The sequence below is a fragment of the Sprattus sprattus genome, assembly GCF_963457725.1.
Source record: "Sprattus sprattus genome assembly, chromosome: 9".
NCBI lineage: Eukaryota > Metazoa > Chordata > Actinopteri > Clupeiformes > Clupeidae > Sprattus > Sprattus sprattus.
In genome coordinates, this window is record NC_137928.1 from 23,880,619 (window position 1) to 23,898,636 (window position 18,018).

Below are 18,018 nucleotides of genomic sequence, written 5' to 3' on the forward strand. Positions count from 1 at the left end.
AAATGTTTATTTACAACTTTAAAATGTACGTAAAACCCCTTCTGTGCCATTTTTCCAATATTTACAAATGTGCCTGAATGTCACACTAGCTTTTGTATGGCTTTTGGCCACATTAATTAAAATAATTGATAAACGATACCTGTTCCTAAAATATGGAGCTTAAATTCTCTTTGAAGTAGCGTATGGGACATAGTATACAGTATGGAAGTGGTGATGGTGTTCATTTTAATAAAACAAGGGCAAAGTGTTTCAATTTCATTCAAATAAAAATAGGCCTGATGGTCCTGCTCACCACTCCCTTCCTCTGGACTAAACTCCAGTCTTCTCTTTGATCCAGCCACGGAGCTTGGTGACAGTTGTGTAGATTCCCGGCTTGTTTCTGCGAGCACAGCCGTCACCCCAGCTCACCACTCCAGCCAAGAACATCCGTCCGCCGGGGAGAGACAGGCTGGACAGGGGACCACCAGAGTCCCCCTAGCGGTCCAAAAGAGGAGAAAATGAATGACAGATCAATCAGCATTCCCTCTGTGTAGGTCACAGTACTGGATAAGTGCAATATAATGAGGGCTACCTAAGAGGCACTTTGAGAAACATCAGGAGGTCATAAAAGAAGAGATTTCATAAGATGGAAAGAAAATCTCAGAGGTTTGAGAATAAATATTGTAAAACGCTGTAAAAAGATGGGGCAAACTGAAAAACAAGCGGGCTGAGATATCTCAAGGTTGGCGTACTGGAGCTAACCATCCTGAAAAACCCAATGGCCCCTCTACACTATGTTGGCATGTGAAGTTGTGACGTTCTTTACCTGACAAGCATCCACCCCCCCGGACAGCACTCCGGCGCACAGCATACGAGAGGTCAGTTGGCCAGCCATCAAATCGTTACACACCGTGCCGTTAATGATGCGAACCTCAGCCTTCTGAAGCACATTTGGACCATAACCTGCCACACACACAGAAATACACACCAAAATACACACACAATACTCAATACTTCATAATGAATTCTAGGAGTTCCATTTTTTTTATGCACATAAAGTTATTATACATTCTCTCTCAGGGCCTACCTTTAAAACTTTTTTTAAAATAAAATATATAAATAAAAATCTCTCAAACACCTACCTCCTTCCCTGGTTGCACCCCAGCCCGTGATCCACACAGACTTGCCTGCAGGGAACACATGTGAAGCTGAGGGAAGGCAGATGGGATGGATGGTGTCGCTCAAGGTAACAGGCGAGTCGAGCTCCATCAGTGCAATGTCGAAGTCGAACGTGTAGGCATTATAGGAAGGATGAAAGATGACCTGTTTCAGGCCCTTTTTCACTGCCTTGCTCTTGTCGAGGCCCTTTTTCACTGCCTTGCTCTTGTCGTTCTGCTCGTGAAGGCCCAGATACACATCCCAGGTGGATGGCTGAGAGTATCTATCCCAACACACAAGCATAAACATGATGTGAAACTATGGCATAATATATACATGTGTAAGTAGATCACATTTCATCAGAAAAGAATTTGCATACCCTGTCCCACAACACAAACTTATTTCTGTTCAATTCAATTTGAGTGTAAAGGTACTAAAACCACTTATATTAAATAGTGATTTGCTTTAAGTACATGTTTTCAGTTTCTTGAAGACAAGTTACCTGGTTTTCGCGTCGTCCTGCACACAGTGAGCCGCGGTGACAAGCCAGCGTTCACTGATGATGGCTGCTCCACACACGTGAGAGGAACGCTTGATGTGGAGGCTGACCTGCCAGGGGAACTCCCCCTGAGAAGCATCCTGTCCGCCCACAATTCGCGAAGTCTTAAAGGGCTGCTTCCCACAGTCTGTCAGATAGAGCAAACCACGTTCAAAATCTCCTAATCCAAACTCATTTCAGCCTAGTTTACTAAGTCCACCTCAATACTGATTATAAATGAGACAGAGGAACACTTACTGCAGTTCTCCTCATCTGAGCCGTCACTGCAGTCAGCCTTGCCGTCACACTCTGGGTTCTGTTTGCTTACACATTTCCTGTCCTTACACTGGAAGGTATACGGAGTGCAGGTGACTTCATTAGCTGAGCAAAGAAAGAAAGCAAGAGAGAATCTTTCAAAGAGATTTCAAGCACATTCTCATTTTCTATCTACATCTCACAATTCCCCCCCATCACACACACACACACACACACACACACACACACACACACACACACACACACACACACCCCTTCTTCGGCCAAAGGTTGCAATGTTGTGGAGATAAGGAGAAATACTTACACCTCGCACAGTTAGCTTCATCCGAACCATCACCACAGTCATCTCTCCCATCACACTTATTCTTCTCTGAGACACACTTGGCATTGGAGCAAGTGAATTGTCCTTTAGAACAGGCACCTGCACAGAAATGTTGTGACGTGACAACAAGGAAGCAGAACTCTAGAGGAATGTTTCAGCTATCCAGACATTTATGTGGTTAGAGCATGACAGATGCAGAGTGTGTTCAAAAAAGATCTTCAGATATATAATAGTAAATATATAACTAACATATATATCCGAAAAATAGAATTAGGTTAAAACTATGTCTGATCTAAACTACTATCTAAACCATAAAACCAGTGTTAGCCTCTCATACAAACTGGGTTATGCCCAACAGGCGTAGCATCTCCAGAATCAAGTCAAGTCTGAAATACATTGTAAAGCCATACCACAGTTCTTTTCGTCCGTGTTGTCCCCACAGTCATTGACACCGTCACAAAGCCAGAACTTCGGTTTACACAGTCCATTCTTACAGTTGATCTGCGTCGTCTTACACTCTAGACACAGGTCATTAAAAGTGAAACATTAAACATACAAACAAATAAGCCAGAGCCATCCGGCCATGAATTCCTGACTCGAGTGTTCATTAGTAGTGCTTCCTATTGGTGACTTTTGCAGTCTAGTCTAAAAGGGTTTCAGGCACTTTATAGTGTTCTGCATGACACAGGCCTTGTCAATACTTACTACAGTTTTTCTCATCGCTGTTGTCTCCGCAGTCATTCCATCCATCACACTTCTGTTCCTCGCTGATGCAGTTACTGTTCGCACACATGAACTTCTTTGGGCAAGCTATTCATTCGGAAATGAAAAGGGAGAGGGTGGGGGGAAAAGTGTGAATAAGGCATTATTATCAAAACTTTACCCATCATCATCCCAAACAACAATACCAAGCTAAATAGCCATTGGATACAGAATGAGTATTGGACAATATTATGCCAATAAGCCACAGCCAATACAATCGTCTGGTGTGTGCATGGGTTTCTCTACTTACGGTCCTTCGATTCGAAGGCCTCGTACGTGGCGGTGAAACCACGATCCACATAAGATGCATCAGAGGAGAAGGCCACCGTCATGGTATTCGTATCTGCAGTTTCAACTCTATTTGTGAAGTCACCACATAGCCTGAGAAGTAATGGGGTCACAAACGCATGCCAATCAATCAATCAATCAAGGCATTGGCTTTAAAGGAAGTCTTGAATCAAAAGTAAATACTTAAAATAAAACAATCCTCACTTCTTTCCATTTATCTTCACATAGTCCTTTGAGCACGTACTACTGGACTCTTGACCAGGTTCAGAAACGAGAAACTTAACAAATGTCACCTTTATGTGCTTCCCAGTTGGCACCTTGAAGAGCAAGAAACAGGTAAGCAGGTCAAGATAAAAGCTTTTGGTTAACTGAGTTATTCAATGTATGTCATTCCAACATGAGGCCTGGAAAATGAACTCTCTCACCTGGATACTCCACACACAGGTGGTGAGAGGGGGGTAGTAGTCTGGGTAGTGAGGTGACGTAAAGGTACCAGAGTTTCCTAAGAGTGTGCCCCCACATTGCATTGCTGAGAACATTGACACAAAAATATTATTAGGCCCTCGATTAGGTGTACAACTATCCATGGTGCATTTCCACTGATACACAGGTAGACCACAAGAACAAACCACAAACATGGCCTCCGTACCTGAACTGCGGGGAACCTGAGAGACTTGGGCCCTGAACCCTGGGTAGTTCCTGTCCTCGTTAGTGAAGAATGTCACGAGCATGACATTCCCAGAGGAGATGAAGGCCAGGTGATCACTGGGTGAGTAATACCCACAGATCCTACAAAAGCATGCTAGTCAATACCAACAACACTCAAAATGTCCTTAAACTTTCTAAAATGTCATTAAACATTCCAAAAAAGATAGTTCCATACATCCATACAACACACTGTGTCACACTCACACCACTCTCAACATAATCTGGATCTCTAACACGGTCACAATATAACTAAACAGCAGAGGGTGCTACACTCAAAAGGACAACAATGGTGTTAAGACTTGTACAATGTAAAAAAAAAAAGACAAAAACATAAACAAAGGTTGTCCTTGTAGTTGAGAGTCTGACCTCTGTCAGCAGAAATTCACGCTTAATTCACACTTACTCTTCCATCACACGGCTTTCAATGGCCACCAGCGAGTCGTATACTTTTACAAAGTCGTTTTTACAGTTCTCCTCCAAGTAAAACGTGTCAAAATCCAGCTTGATCACATTTCCCCTGTCAGCCCTGAGCTGCCACTGGACCAGATTGTTGGCGGTGTATGGGTAGTTTGGGAAGCCAGGTGACTCCACTATCCCAATGTGATTTGACCTGGTGTGTTGGTAATAGCTGTGTGCTGTGGAGAACAGTGGAAATGGAAATGAGAGATTTTGGCAGTTTTTGAATATCCTCAAGTGGTCATCATCTTTACACATAGAAACTCACCTTTGGGCGTTCCAAACAGTCGCATGTCCAATTCTGAAAAAATAATTATAATAATGCATAAGATTCCATTCCATATCAGTTTAAAAAAATCAATGCACCTCTACGAACGTACTTGAAGTCATAATTTCATCAAAGACCAGTTCACGGGATGGCTTGTCCGAGTGTCTCCGCCGCTGCTGCTGCTTGTCAACAATCTGATCCATGGAGAACATTGTGCGGTCCACTGCACCCTCCTGGCCTGATGGCACGTTGAACTCAGATGTGTAGTATGCAATCACACTGCCCTCGCTGTTGGAACATGAAAACATATTTTGTACTACTTTTCCCATCTCCACCTTACAAACATCCCATGTCTTTGAGGCTTGAGATGAGTCATGTACATTCTCTTCCAATGTTTAGTCTTAGATGTTTAGTAGACTTGATCAACATGTAGAATTACAAACATTCTAAAAGCCTTCTTCTGGTTACAGCAAATTTCAATCAAATTGATGCAAGAGCACGTCAGAGATTTAGCAACCTACCTAAATGCCTGTATCGTTGACCCAACATAGTACTTAGACAGTTGGGGTGTCTTGGAGTAGATTTCTTTTAGCTGGAAGACAAAACAATAATGCATCACTACACTTTCAAACAGGTATACATTTACATATCTGCAATTTGGTGTCTTTTCTTACCTGTGTTGTAATCTGAGTGGCCAAAGTTTTAAACTCAGTGCTGTTAGGGTCCTCGTAAGCCTCCTGAAATGCCTGATTTGTAATCCTCATCGATCCTGTGAACATTTTCTTTACTCGCACGTCCTTACGGACTACGAAGATGACAGGGTCAACATTAGTCACCATTAGACATCATTCAAAGAATCAATAGAGTTGAATGCAAGAGTTAAATAAGAAGAGGGGCGCTCACAGTGGAAGTGCCACACCAGGAGCCCAGTCATTAGCGAGATGACCAGGAAAAAGACGACAAGTCCGATCGCGGCTCCCACCTTCCCGGGCCCTTTTTTCTTCTCAAGTTTTTTGGAATCAGAAACTGGCAGGAACTGCACTGATGTGTCCCAGTCATGGTCCTGGCGGATAGAAAGCACGAGCAAATATGTAAATGATAACAGAGCAGGAAGAACAGACCAGGCATGTATGTAAGTGATAACAGACCTGGAAGATTAGAATTGCAAAATAAAAACACCAAAGCAGGATTACAAATCCTAAGTGTTCTGAGTAAAATATTCCTAGGTGTCCTAGATTTTATTCACATTTATACTTGCATACTTGAGGATGTTTTTAACTAACTCCACCCAGGTATCTTGGTGTGTGTGATCCCACAAGGTATTGTGCCTACATAGAAGTTATTTTTTAAAATACCAAACTATTGTCTGTATTTTATCCTGCTTTTTACACATGGAGCATGGAAAGGTTTGGCTCCCAGTGTTGACAAAATCTGTCCGACAACAAAAATATATAAATTCTATGCATCTTATCCAATAATTACAAGGGCTGCACAATGTACTAAAAGATGCGGCCCAATGCTAAGAGGTATACATGAAAGACCACCACTTAAGTGGGTGTATTTAAATCATATTGAATTTAAATATTTTTTAAAACATTTTCTTGTATTTTCATTCAACTGAGATATCCACATGAACAGTACTGGATGATGTTCTACATCATGTCTGAACAGAGCCGTAGACTGCAAGCCACAGAACCCTTTCATCGTGCTTGATAAGGCCCTCTGACCCCACTCTCTGCTGCATGATCTGGTTAATCACACTCATTTATTCAATCCCATCAAATTACATGGCACCACACAGCAAATTACAAAGTCAGGTTCAATCATCAGTCATGGCAGGTTTAGCCAGAAGTCACTTGTGATAATAGGACTATTTTTAAACCACATTTTTTTTGTATTTGACATGATATAATGGAGTAAATTCTAAAATGGAGATGGAGTGCTTAAATTCCTGGTAATCAATTAATCCAATGTACAAGTGGCCTTTCGGTATATGATCCTATAATGCATCATGATGACTGGGTAAGGATCAGGTAAATCTTGCTTGGTGTGGAGTAGTGAAGATAAACACGCCTTCCCCTGGACAACCACTACTATGACTTTTTTTTGCTGATGGCAGCACGTTAGATTATAAAAAACCTGGAGAGTTTCAACTATTTGCTAAGGGGGAAACAACTATATATGTCTTCTGCTCACTGAAGCAGTGTAAAAGAACAATCTAGAGCATGAGAGTAGTTCAAAGTAGATGACACCATTGCTTTTATTAAAATGATCAACTAATACATAAACTTTAGAGCCTCCACTTCTGTTTCACCCTCGGAAGATACAACAGGCTATGGTGCATCGGCGGTAGACAAATGAAAGAACAAGGTAACTGATAGGTCAGTAAAGGCCAACTGGCAGTTTAACGATACATTTTCTAAACAGAAAGTTACACTGCTAGAACGATAATGTCCTCATATTCAGACAGACACTAATTTGCCCTGGAAGGCTTTAGGAATACTTCTTGGATTAATTTGGTTGTGTATGCTATTAGGAAAACAACTCCGTGATAAAAGCGTGTACAAAAACTGTAAGGGAAATGAATGAATTATGACACTCCGTTCTATTAACAAAACAAGTAGGCTACCTGTGATCAGCAGGGCTATTAGTCAATTCAGTCTTAACTGGCTATTTGATATCCAAATTTCCAGGTAGGCCAGAAGGCTCTTTGCTTTAGGTAGGCTATCAGCTACAAACTAATGTCGAATATGAAACCTACCGTGGCTTTCGGAGTGTAACGCATTCCCGAGTGCATTGGATCCATAACCTCAAAAGGTTTTAGAGGGAAAGGGGGAAAGCTTATCTTGTGGTTGCTTCGTCTTTCAATCCCACTTAAAATAAGTCGTACTCTTCCTTGCAATTTTTATGGGTGCGTTCAATCTCCGGTCTTCAAAGTAGTGGAAAGTAGTGCTTCTTCCAAGGTGAGCTGACACAGGATAAAATAGATAAGCTAAAAGTTAAAGCAATAATTTGACTTAAACAATGGTGCTACAATGATTTAAACCATCTTAGGGAAAGCAAAGATATTGAAATACCTTGAATGTCTGTCTTGTTTATGGCGATCTCACAAATTTCCGGGATGGTTGAGTTACAGCGGGTGTGTCCTCTGAGCGATACTCACCTGCGACTTCCTACCCAGGTGTGGGCTGAACGAAAGAATTGGGCTAACAGAGACGCTAAAAATACATTAGCAGGCTAAGTATTCCGATATCATCCTGATATCATTAAGAGTTGCTAACCACTAAAACACTAAAGTATGTGAGTTCATAATGAAATAAGCCATAAATACATGTTGGTTGCACAGTAACATTAAGGCTGGAGATAGGTTTCAGTTGAAGCTATAGTGTTGTTGAGTCATTGTCAGGCCAGAACTGTGAATCATCTTAACCACGCACAATACCGGTCCTGCTAGTATCTATAGAGGGATGTGGGACTTCACTTGTTTACTGTAACCTAGTCATGTGTTGTTTTTAACGCTTTATAGTTATCCTTATTCTTTTAACAAGTCACATCACATTAAGGACCTGACTTTGGGTTCAAATGTAACCAGCCTTCCAGACGTTTAATGTATGATTTTAAATTTTATATTTTCTTGGGTGTAAAATGTACTATGTAACTTTATAAACAAAACTTTCTTTATAAAAATGTACCCCACTGTAAGGTGTGATTTATATTTCGTTTTGGTTTGGCCACCTCATGTGGAAATGACATATTTAGTTGATTTTTGAAGTAAAACCAACAGAGCCCTCTGTGGCAAACAGGCAAGATGAGGCTGCTACTTAAAATGTTTATATTGTGTTACTTTTTTATTTAATGGACTTAAAAGCAGATAATAATGTAACTGTAAATAAGAATAAAAGTAATTGTGACAAGTTTTCTGTAGACAGCCCTTTATTTTTAACGCACTTTTCATTCCAAAGAATCTCAGAGTGCCTACATATTAGAAATGAACTATAATAATACAATACAATTAAAAACAAATTTAAATATTTACATAAGCATAACAGAAAAGTGGTGTCCTGCATGCACAACGTGTTAAAAGCCTACCCAAAGATGTCTAATGATAGATTTTCAGATTTTCAACTGGGAACTGCAGGGTATTCCAAAAGCAACTGCTTGTGTTTCTTGAAGTAGATGGGCATGGTGAATTTAGAGTTATGCTGTGGAGCATTGTCCTTTTGTAGAAGCCCAGTGTCTAGGCAACTACCTTGACTCTATTCAGCTAGATTCATATCTGTCTCTCAAGCACTCTAATGCCACCAACAGGTGAAAGGTAGAGGTACATGCATGCATGTGACTTGAATTGCATGAGGGAATTTATAAGTACTGGATTCCTTGGGACAAGATCAAAGCACCCAATGATGTTGCGTCACATTGGATTTTCTGCAATTTTGGGTTGTTTAAAAGGAGTTTTTTTTTTTTTTTGCTACTCCATGGGCTTACTTTGTCCAATCTTCACCAAGTGTCTGACAGTTGATCTTCAGACTTACCATCAAAACAGTTATCACATGGATCATTGATTTCCCAGAGCTTTTGAACATAACATCCAACACTAATTTCACTGATATTTTTCAATTTTATTTTTTAATAAAAACTTTTACTGATCAAACCATGTGAAGTCAGCCCTTAGGGTCCGAAGATTTCAGGCTCAATCACTCAAAGCTGGAACCTTCAAAGGTTGCAGTATGTGATAGGTGACATGGTGCCATATGCAACAGATGGCGTTTGGAAATTGATGCTCTCGCTGAAAGATATTGTTGATATTATTTGTGCACAGCAAATGTTTGCCTCAAGTAGCTCTTCTTGATGTTTTCATCCAAGAATATTAGAATCTATATGTGTTCCCGTAAATCTATCCCATAAATACTCATTTTGTGGACCTTGGTGTTAATGACTGGACATCCTAAACATGAGACACAACTATCTATTTTTTAGTTATACACAGGAAAAGATGTTAAATTCCCTGCACTATTGGTTTAGGACTCACCGTCATGTGAAGGTACTCTTAGCCCGCAGCCAACAGAACTAGAATACAACCAAGGATACAACAACACACAACTGGTTGGAGGCAGCAGTATCCGAGTAAAGACACTCTTTCACCGTACAACATGCGCTGTCTGTAGCTCACAAGTGCAAATCACAAAAATAACTGCCTAACCATAAAGCCTGAGCACCAGGATACAACATCCACAAAGCTGCCTTCATGAGCAGTTCACTGGGGTTTTCAAGCAGGCACCTTCCTTCATCAGTGTTTCATTGAATTAGGCCCATGACACCTCCAAAAGGCTCCACGGCTGTGTCTGGAAATCCAGACCCACTTCTTATAAACTCTTTTGAGTTACGGTCCTCAAAATCCTACAGAAATGTTGTGGTTGATTTAGCTACAAAGCTTCTAACACATATCTCTACTGGTCTTGTGCGTGTTTTCCAACCTCGTTTTCTCACTTCCGCTACCGGATCCGCGTATCAAATGAAAGAATGCATCATAAAAAAGAACTCAATAAAGTAAACAATATACTTACACTCAGAACACCATGTCTAGTCTCATACCAGTCACAACAATACACTGTGGAACTTTAAGTTGTCTACCAACATCAGCCAGCATTCTCCAATCCCACGCTTTTCCCATTTGTCAGTCCTGTTTGTATGTGACTGGTGTCCACTTTTCCGCCACAGTTGCAAAACCTACTATCACTGTCATTGTCCCTTTCAAAGACTTCATCTTAACTTATTTATTCTCAAACAAACACGCAAATGATTAAAAAACCTGATTATGTCTCCATGTTTAGCAACCCTAGTTTTACATCCAGACAAAGTATGTTTTAATGAGCCAACACCCACACACAACACAACTTGCAGCTCCTACCACACTTCCTGAGGTTCTGTGGAGTTGGGACATTTTAAGTGAATGTAAGATTAATTTAATGTGGTTAGCATCTGTTGTCTCTTTGTTGTACGTCTAATACAACCACCTCAATCAGAAACTTGAAACTTAGATGTGTTGCTCTCACAGACTTTATTGCCGTATTAAGGACACAATGAAAATATTTAATTTCTGATAATTCTTACAAGATACTCTCGCTCTGATTTTTAAAAGGGTTTCCTAACACCTCCCAGTTATCTCCTGTTTGGTTTACCCCTACTGCCAATCAAATTGGACGTCCCCATCTGACCCCACTCGATTTAGAGTGTGATACCAATATTGTACCTAACCCATTTTCTTCGACTGGGTCAACCGAGGACACCCACTTCTATTTCAAAACCCCACGGTCAGCTGGAATCCCATCTTAAATAAATCAATTAATATACTGTAAGTTCATCCTTGTTCATCTTAAATAAATTATTCCAACACGTCCATAGGGCAAAGTTATCCCCAGCTGATCTTCCTCATCTCAACATCATGCCAGTTCAGTCATTGGCCTTGCTTTGCTTGAGAAGCCACTGCTGCTTGTCTAGTGTCCTTTTCTTGCTTCTAGCCTTGAACAAATCCAGCTACCATCTGCCTCATGGCCCCAATCCTGCCCTTCCACTCTGTACCTGCACAATGACATCCCTATAGTGTAATGAACCGTGTGCACAATGAAACGCTTCTTGTAGATTCCTCCCTGTTTTTTACCATTGGAGTAGTGTTCTTGACTATGGACCCTTAGACTGTAACAAAGTCATCTCCAGGCTGGTTTTAGCACATTTGAACTCCTCCACCAAGCTTGTCATTCGTAACTCCAAAATTTCTTTTCCATACAAAGCCACAGCTCTCTCAAATTTCCCCACCTCTAAAATAGCAACTTCATACACAGTCAAAGGCCACCTCAAGCGCAGCAAAACCCGAAACTCCAAGCACCACAATTTACATTTATCAGGCAGTAAGGTCTTATCAATAGTCTTCATAGCCTAACAATGAATTCTCGGAGCTATGAGACCTGTCATTGGTGACTCAATGTTGAATTGTACCTTCCTTGACAGTTTTTTCTACAATAGAAGGAATCACATCATCATAAATATAAAACCTCTTTTCCAGCAGTTTTCCCTTACTGATAGAAACACTTCTACACTTTCATACACAAGTTTAACTTTTCTCTTTTCCCATTTCAGGACGTCATTCAATTTGGCTACGGGTACACACAGCAGTTGTTGTCCGTGATGTCATGTCCTACGTATATGCCCTGACTAATGCTGAAATCTTCTCAGGGACCTGAAAGTAGCGGAATGTCTTCCTCAACAGACTGTGTGGAACTGATCCAAAGGCATTCGACAGTTCCAAAAATACCACATGGATGTATCTGCCTTCTGTCCCTGCTGCCAGAATTTTATGCCAAATCATGCTACTATGTTCCAAACATCCAGAAAAATCTGGGACTCCAGAAATATCTATCAAACTATGTGCCTACAGAGAGGAGACCAACCTCCTTGCTACTCACACAAAGAAGATCCTTCCTTCCACATTAAGAAGACTGATAGGTCGGAATTGGCCTATGTTCACGGCATTCTTCTCCTTTGGAATGAAAATACCACCTGCCCACACACAACATCCTCGGAACTGTTCCTTTGTTCAGAATTATGTCATTTCCATGCAATTTATTGCTGAGTTTTGGACTTTAACAGTTTTGTGTTTTGACCTGCTAATAACTTTTCTTGGTGGGAAGATTAAAGCAACAGTCTGCAAGTTTTTGAGGCATATTTTTGCAGGAGCATTTTGGTATCATCTTCAAATTCACTATGATGGTATATGGTCGTGTGGTCGAAGGACAGATAACCACACCTGTCATTCCCACTAGCCATTCAATTATGTACAGTACTATGTGGTTCTGTGTTTCAGGACGGAACACCCTGTAAACATCTTTCACAGCATGTGAAAATCTTTCACAGCATGACATTGCAAACTCACCAAAACATCAAAACATTGTTTTCAATGCCAACTGGGCTGTTGGTGGTGTTTGCAAGGTTTTTGAGTGCCTTTTAGCTTATCTCAATTACACCAAACGTTTTTACTACTGCCCTCATTAGGTTTAAAATATTGTAGCAATGGGGGAAACTGAAGGCTTCTCTTTGGTATCTTGCTGTTGATTGAACAACCACACAGGGAAGGTTACCATTCAGGAACTCATACAGAAGGCAAGAAAGAAAGATAGTCTTATACACGGATATGACACAGTATGTACAGGCTGACAGAGAAAACACGCAAGTAACAACTCCACTTGCACACTACAATATGTATAATATCTGTCATTAATGGTTGAAATTATAGTGCGATAGAAACACTTGGCTGGAACTCTCAGACGCTTAAACACACAGAGCACAATTAGACATTCCCTCCACAACAGTGTCCACAGAGGATATGTTCAGGACATGTCCTTTAGATGTGGCTTAGATGTGAGCATTTGGTTTTTCACAATTAGTTTTTTCATAGGTGTCAAATAAACACAGTAAACCATTTTCTTTGGAAATACTGCATGTATACAGTCATTACAAAAGAGAACACAAAAATAAATAACTGGACTATCATAGAGTGTATTACACACACAGCTATAGCATTGTATATACACTATCATTCAGTGCGCACATAGACAGTATGTCAAGAAGTGCCTTTTACCATCTAAGGAACATTGCACGGCTTCGCCCAGCGCTCACCCAGCAGAATGCAGAATTCCTTGTGAATGCATGTGTGACATCCCGCCTCGACTACTGTAATTACATCTGGTCTGGAATCCCAAATAAGCTACTCCACCAGCTCCAACTCATCCAGAATTCTGCAGCAAGGATTGTAACGCTCTAAATCCACCATGTAACACCATTGCTTATGCAACTGCACTGGCTTCCAGTAGCCTACCGAATTCAATTTAAAGTCCTGCTCCTGGCCTACAAGTCCCTACACAACAATACCCAACCTACCTCTCTGACCTCCTGGAATCCTACACTCCTGCCCGCTCACTGAGATCCTCCTCAGCAGGCCTACTGCATGTCCCTAAGGCGAACCTCAGCACCCTGGGAGAGAGGGCTTTCAGCTACATCGCCCCCAAGTTGTGGAATTCACTGCCAGACTACATCAGACACTGTGACTCAATTACTGACTTTAAAAGCAGACTTAAAACTAATTTCTTCAAGATAGCTTATGGACTGACTGACTGACTTTTATTTTTCTTATTTTTATTTATTTCTATGAGATGATTGTAATTGTAATGAGATGATTGTTTGTGAAGCGACCTTGGGTGTCATGAAAGGCGCTTTAAATAAAATGTATTATTATTATTATTATTGTAGCATGCAAGGGGGAATGTGCGCTTTTTAGTGTGTGTGTGTGTGTGTGTGATAGTTTCCCCTATAATGATGTGCATGTATGACTGTTAGCTTGCATTTCTGTTATCCTTTTTGAGTCTGTGTGCTGTGCGTATTCGAGTGTTTTTTTTTCTTCTGTTGCTAGCTCTGTTCATTTGCCACCCCTACCAAGTGTGCCCACGTAGGCTATAAGACCGTCTGCCTTTCCTGTTATCTGCATCAATTTGATCTATTATTGGGTTTTATTAATAAACTGCAAGATGCCAGAGAGAAGCCTGGTTCCTGCTCCATTCGCTAGTTTATTGGGTTGCAAAGAGTGTTGCAGTTACATTTGCTTTATGCTTTAATCTCAGTGACCCAATGAAGAAATAAAAAGAAAGCCCACCACCTCTAGATTTCAGAGGAGCGTTTCCCAGCGTTAAATGCTCGGCATTGAAGCCATGGAACCCACCAACTGTTTGGGTAGCTGCAGTAGACTAAACATGTGCTAGAGGGCGCGTTAATTCCTAGTGTGTGTGGCCGAGTGTAGGCATACACAAATTAATTAGATAGGTTAGTTACGTTAATATAACCTTTATACTAGGTTTGGCTATAGGTAGGAATAGGTTTGTTGTTCAATGCAACAATATTTGCTTAAAATAGGCCTGCATCAGTTGTCTCCTATTAATGTTCGAACAATCAGTATCCTATCAAAATGACGCAAAAAGGTCTCCAAGAAAAAATGTACAGCCCCAAAATAAACCAAAATGTGCTCAGTTCACGTCCAATACTCGACGCTACTATTTAATTAGAACCACTGACTTTCTTCAGTCATGGTGAGTCGATGACTTCACTTCCGGTAAGTCTTAAAGCTGTCGCCTGGCGGCGCAACGAGATACTTGTATTTAGAGCGGCGGTGTCCTCCTCACACTGTAGACGAAGACGTTGCATTTCTATATCCGACGCAATCGAATGAGCCGCAATCTCTGTATTTCAGGTGAAAAATAAAATTACGGGACTTTCGCTGCAGTGCGAGAGAATAAACACGAACTGTTCAGGGACCAATCCCACCTGCATATCTTTGGAGTTCGCCGTTACACGACAAAATCAACGGAGAGGTCACCTCATATAAAAATCTGTGGAGACCTCCGTGGAAGATGGGTTCTATCTCCGCTATATCTCTTCTCTTTGTGGGAATAGTTGTGGTCCCAGCCCTGGCCGGATACATTGAGGTATGAATATCGTGCACTTTGACGTTGGTTAACAATTATACAGGGAGTTCCACGTTTTTCATGGCATTTTGCAAGTCAATATTAAAATCAAGTAAGCTAGGTTAACCTTGTTTCTAATGAGTGGATTAAATAATTTTATTAGACTGTTCCCCGTTAACCAAATACCTGAGGTTTACCTGATTTTCTAATTTCATTTTAATTTCATTCAGTAGCCTATTGTATGTTATAGAGGCCTATTTATGACAGGGGTACGTCAGCATCCCTATAATTTGACGGCTGTTGCCCATTCTCATTAAGCAATCATGCGACACATTTGTTACTGTAGAGGTTTACTTTTGTAACCTAATGTCTGGTATCTTAAGGTATTTTTGCGCATACGTTAAGGTAACGTTTGTCAATTTGTGGACGACTGGACAGTTAATTATGCATTAAGCGTGCCACCTCGAGAATAATTCTGTAATTTAAAAAATATGCGAAGAACTAGCCTACCCTCGGACGAAGGGTTATATTCGATGCGGTTCTTGTGGTCTGATCCGGATATAACAGTCACGAATAGCCTACATTTGGCAATCCTTTCAGCTGTCTCAGTATCACAAGGTAGTCTATTTGAAGTCGGGTATAGATTCTCTGGGTAGTCTAGCAGTACAATAAAGACAAAAGGCAAAGAAGAGATAAAATGGGAATACGGAAACCAACCATGTCAGCCATGCGTGATTTAATAATTGAATTTATTTCTAAACATTCATCTTACTGTCTGACGTCCTTAATGCATTCATATGCAGACTTGTGTAGCCTGTAGCCAATGTTTTAACCTATACACCTACTGTTATTCACTTGCAAAGGCACAAGGCCTGAACATCCACCCATCCCAATGGCCTAATGCCAAGAGAAATGGCTTAGTATATCACGTTTGATCCCATGTTAGCCAGGTGAAGAACCTTTCAGAACACACAAATGGCATTTTCCTGGAGTCTTGTGGGCACCCAAAGTTGTGTTTGTGTTGTGAAATAAGCTTAATTCCACCTTTACTGGCGCACCTTCAATCATTTGATGCTGCATTGCTCTTTCCTATAAGCAATCATCTCTGCCTCCGGGCGTATAAAACACGTTGCTATGAGAGGATCTGCAGGGAAAGAAATCATTAAAATCCCTCAATATATTCTATATATCATAATTCACATTTTGGTTGATTCATTTAATGGTGACATGTTAATGCACTGATTTATCACTTTACCCCACATATAAATAAACCTGTGATGTGTGCCTTTGTAAAAACACATTCACATATTTCGGCCAAACTGAACATGTTAATTAGACCTGCGTCAGACAAACACTGGTAGAAGACAAAGATTAGAATTTTCAGTGTTTATGTGTGTGTTCTATGTGTGTGTTGTGGGTGGTGAGTCTTTTGACGCCTGGGATATTTGTGGATTCTGTGTGGGTTGCTTTGCGCTGTCATGAAGAGACAGCTGAGGTGGATAGACTTATAGGCCTGCTGAAATGCTGAGTGCCCACACCACAGCCCTTGAACCAAAGTTATAACCAGCCTGTACAAGCTCCAAGGAGAAACAAAGACACTTCCTTTGCATGGCTTAGTTTGTTTACTTTCACTTCCTCTCTGATTCCTATAGAGGCTGTGAATATGACCATAAATGACCCCTTCTAATGGATCCAGTTTATAACTAAACCTGTTTATGATCGAGCAGTGTTGGTTAGAAGGAAGGGACTACATTTTAATTCACAAAAACAGTTCATTCAGGAAGCAGGCAGCCATCTTGGCATATATGATGTGGATTAGTTGGAGGGATTGCCGTTCACTGCTAGGCACTTGCTGATACGACTTACTGTAGATTAAGCAGTGTGGAATCACAGGAATGTGTTCTCTGTCCAGTTCTCTGAGTTTAAGCTTCCTCAGGGTGATAAACAGGTACAGGATCTAGACAAGGAGAATATATAATAAAATAAGGATTTGGACAGTTATCTGGTAGCATGACTCCATATCGAAGTCTTGTGATGATCTACACTCCTGTCATATCTAAAATATGCTGCTGTAGTCTTCTACCTCATTCAACAAAATGAGCAGATTAAGGAGAAAATGTTGGGTTGAGTTTTGTGCTTCCAGTGGAACCATATATATGATGGCACAGCCTTTACTGCCGCTTCTCTCTATCACATCATGATCCAGGAGCAAATCTTGTGTTAATGTGATAAACCGCATAGCCAATGGGAGTGTTTTTTTTTTTTTTTGTGGGTGCATGTGTGAGTGTGCTAAAGCTGCTAGGGATGTGTGTGTTTGTGTTTACACATGACTTGATATCTGTATGCCTGATGCACATGAATGGTGGTGTCTGATAGCCCGGCAGCAATGAATGGCTCTGAGTGAATGCTCATTGTGTGGCCTGAATGCAGTGTCACAGCACAGTGACATGTGCTCCTGGTCCTCATACCCTCATGTCTCTGGCAGGCTAATGGAGATACATAGATGGATATCAGAGAAGCCAAGCCGTAATGGAGGAACAACCCCTTATCTGCTTTGTGGTTGTGAAGGCAGGCCTTGGTCCCACTAAAAGGTTCTACCAAAGTACTGTTTCCTGTGAGAATAATTATTTTGTTTTCACAGCCCTAGTCATTGCCATTTGAATAATGTAAATGAATCTAAATCAATGGGCTTTTGCATTACAATACTGCTGACCATGGCTGGTTGGTGTAAATAGCTACTGGGGGAACAAAGGGAGTT

General features: G+C 40.9%; 2 protein-coding genes across 3 annotated transcripts in view; one reads left to right on the forward strand and one right to left on the reverse strand.

The window, feature by feature from the left end:
• Positions 1 to 309: 309 nt before the first annotated feature.
• st14a (ST14 transmembrane serine protease matriptase a) lies at positions 310 to 7,561 on the reverse strand (the record flags this gene model as incomplete). The annotated part of the gene is made up of 19 exons (XM_080844657.1): positions 310 to 474; positions 806 to 942; positions 1,122 to 1,420; positions 1,640 to 1,823; positions 1,934 to 2,056; positions 2,256 to 2,372; positions 2,684 to 2,791; positions 2,979 to 3,083; positions 3,286 to 3,416; positions 3,528 to 3,640; positions 3,749 to 3,852; positions 3,973 to 4,112; positions 4,435 to 4,666; positions 4,756 to 4,788; positions 4,868 to 5,043; positions 5,277 to 5,347; positions 5,430 to 5,560; positions 5,659 to 5,818; positions 7,517 to 7,561. 19 exons carry the CDS (start codon positions 7,559 to 7,561, stop codon positions 310 to 312), a joined length of 2,574 nt encoding a protein of 857 aa, XP_080700783.1.
• Positions 7,562 to 14,973: 7,412 nt separating this feature from the next.
• aplp2 (amyloid beta (A4) precursor-like protein 2) overlaps positions 14,974 to 18,018 on the forward strand; it is a 44,028-nt gene continuing 40,983 nt past the window's right edge. For both annotated transcript variants that reach the window (XM_080845244.1, XM_080845245.1), the window contains exon 1: positions 14,974 to 15,281. In XM_080845244.1, coding sequence (XP_080701370.1) covers positions 15,207 to 15,281 — 75 coding nt within the window. In that variant the 5' untranslated portion in view covers positions 14,974 to 15,206. The remainder of the gene's footprint in view (positions 15,282 to 18,018) is intronic.